Source organism: Fukomys damarensis, unplaced genomic scaffold (assembly GCF_012274545.1).
Source record: "Fukomys damarensis isolate Sample0158 unplaced genomic scaffold, DMR_v1.0_HiC HiC_scaffold_37, whole genome shotgun sequence".
In the NCBI taxonomy this organism is placed as follows: domain Eukaryota; kingdom Metazoa; phylum Chordata; class Mammalia; order Rodentia; family Bathyergidae; genus Fukomys; species Fukomys damarensis.
The window spans coordinates 6,147,275-6,149,766 of NW_022900949.1; the positions used below are offsets into that span (position 1 = coordinate 6,147,275).

Below are 2,492 nucleotides of genomic sequence, written 5' to 3' on the forward strand. Positions count from 1 at the left end.
CCCCCAAAGCCTGGGGATCCCCGGAGCCAGCGGCCCCGCGCTTGGCCCGCCCGACGAGGTCGACAAGTTCAAGGCCCGGCTCCTAACCGCCTGGAACAACGTCAAGTACGGTGAGGAGGGGGCAAGGTCAGGCCGGGGGGTGCGGGACAGCCGACCCCGATGACCACGATGGTTCCCCCACCCCGTTCCTGGTCCGTGAGTCACTCCTGGGTCCCCACCCTGCCCCGCCCGGGGTGGACCTGAGGAGGATCAACCGGGAAGGTTTGCAAGCCTCGCCCATTCCCCCTTTGACCTTGGGGCAAACTTCATAGTTCTCTGCCCCTCCACCTCTCCGCTCCTCAAAATGGGTGTCCTAGTCAGGCGAGCTCAGTTCAGGCGTCCCGGCACTCGGGAGGCTGAGGCAGGAAGATCGCTGCAAGTTCCAGGCCAGCCTGGGCTCCATAGTGAGTCAAAGGCCAGTCTAGACTACATAGATCACCTTGAACCATTATAAACAACAACAAGAACACCAAGGCATGGCGGCTCACACCTGTAATCCCAGCACGTGGGAGGTTGATGCAGGAAGAGAGCCATGAGTTTTGAGGCCAGCCTGAACTCCGAGGGAGACTTGTCTCTTAAAAAATGAAGTAAAAATAATCAGAGTGCCTCTCATACCTGCTTTGTTGATGATGGACACTGGGGCAGCTCTTACCAAGGCCCCACGTTTGTCTCAGAAGGATTGAGGTGGGAGCTGGGATTGTGGGAGATGGGACCTTGGGGCCCCCTTGCTAGAGCAAGGGTCCATCTTGTGGGGCACTGCCCCACATCCCCACAGGGTGGATGGTTAAAAGCCGTACCAGCTTTAGCAAGATCTCCAGCATCTACCTCTGTGGGCGCCGCTACCGCTTTGAGGGTGAAGGTGAGTTTCGGGCCAGGCCCAAAGATGTAAGAGCCCCAGTGCCCCTGGTGCCTGCTGACAGCCCAACTCTCCTAGGCGACGTCCAGCGTTTCCAGTGGGACTTCGTGTCCCGCCTGTGGCTGACCTACCGCCGTGACTTCCCACCCCTGGCTGGGGGCTCCCTGACCTCAGACTGTGGCTGGGGATGCATGTTACGCAGCGGTCAGATGATGCTGGCCCAGGGCTTGCTGCTGCACTTCCTGTCCCGAGGTGAGTCCTGTAGGGGGCCAGCATGTGCTAGAACAGTGCCATGTGTTAGAATTGTTTGTAAACTGAGTTAAAAACTACTTTTTCTATTTTTTGGTACCAGGTATCGAACTCAGGTCCTTGTGCTTGTAAGGCAGGAGCTGGAATCACTGAGCTAAATCGCCGACCAACCACTTTTTTTTTTTCAGTTTTTTGAAACAGTCTCACTATGTAGCCAGGCTGGCCTCAAACTCATGGCGATCCTCCTGCCCTATCCTCTGGAGTGCTAGGATTACAGGCTTGCCCACCATGCTTGGCGAAAAGCCACTTTAAAATTATGTTATGAGCCGTGAGGCCGGGCATGGTGGTACACACCTGTCATCCCAGCACTGGGGAGGCTGAGGCAGGAGGATCGCTGTGATTTGGAGACCAGCCTGGGCTACATAGTGAGTTCCAGGTCAGTCTCAACTACATAGTGAGACCCTGTCTCAAAAAACCAAAAAAAAAAGGTCCAGGGATTTAGCTGAGTGGTTCCGCGGCTTGCCTCACAAGGACCAGAGTTGGATCCCTGGTACCAAAAAAAACAAACAAACCCTAAACAAAGCAAATAAATTCATTAATTAATAAAATTACATTTTAAAGTACTTCAGGGGCAGTAAGTTTTCTAACAGAGTTTCAGGGCAGATGTGGTGGCACATGGGTGTGTGATTGCAGTTACTCAGGAGGCTGCCTCACAAGCCCAAGGTCCTGAGTTTAATCCCTAGTTTGAAAAAAAAATTTTTTTAAATGGATTGGGGCTGTCTCAATGGTAGAGCATTTGGCTAAAATGGACAAGGCCTTTGGTTTCATCCCCAGCACCAAAAATATTTTTTAAAATACAACAGTTTCAGGCATGTGAAAATTGTAGTTAAATTTGGGTACCTCACAGCCAGGGGATTTAGCTCAGTGGTTCTGCCACCCAAGTGCAAGGTCTCCAGTTTGATCCCCGGTACCAAAAGAAAAAAGAAAATTGTGCATCTTGGGAGGGTTAGCATGGCCGGTACAATATGAATGAATGGGGCCAAGCAAGGTTTCACACGCCTATGCCCCAGTCCTTGGGAGGCTGAGGCAGGAGGATCACTGAGATTTTGAAACCAAACAGCCACATAGTGATTTCCTGTCTCAAAAACCAAAATAAAAACCCAAAAAGCATGAATGGAACTGACCCCCCCCATACACACATTAGCGCTGACCATACTCTCCATCCCCCAGACTGGGTGTGGGCCGAGGGTCCAGGCCTGGCCTCCCCTGAGCTGCCTGGCCCGGCCTCCCCCAGTCAGGGCGGAGGGTCTGCCCACTGGACGCCTCTGCGCTGGCCCCGAGGCGCCCC

The 2,492-nt window shown here is 53.5% G+C and overlaps 1 protein-coding gene across 1 annotated transcript in view; it reads left to right on the forward strand.

Annotated features, from left to right (window-relative positions):
• Positions 1 to 4: 4 nt before the first annotated feature.
• The window catches only part of Atg4d (autophagy related 4D cysteine peptidase), a gene marked incomplete at its 5' end in the record, with an annotated part of 6,270 nt that continues 3,782 nt past the window's right edge, over positions 5 to 2,492 (forward strand). The window contains 4 exons of the mRNA XM_019209061.1: positions 5 to 110; positions 815 to 898; positions 974 to 1,147; positions 2,375 to 2,485. Of these exons, the coding sequence (XP_019064606.1) occupies positions 5 to 110; positions 815 to 898; positions 974 to 1,147; positions 2,375 to 2,485 (475 nt within the window). The remainder of the gene's footprint in view (positions 111 to 814; positions 899 to 973; positions 1,148 to 2,374; positions 2,486 to 2,492) is intronic.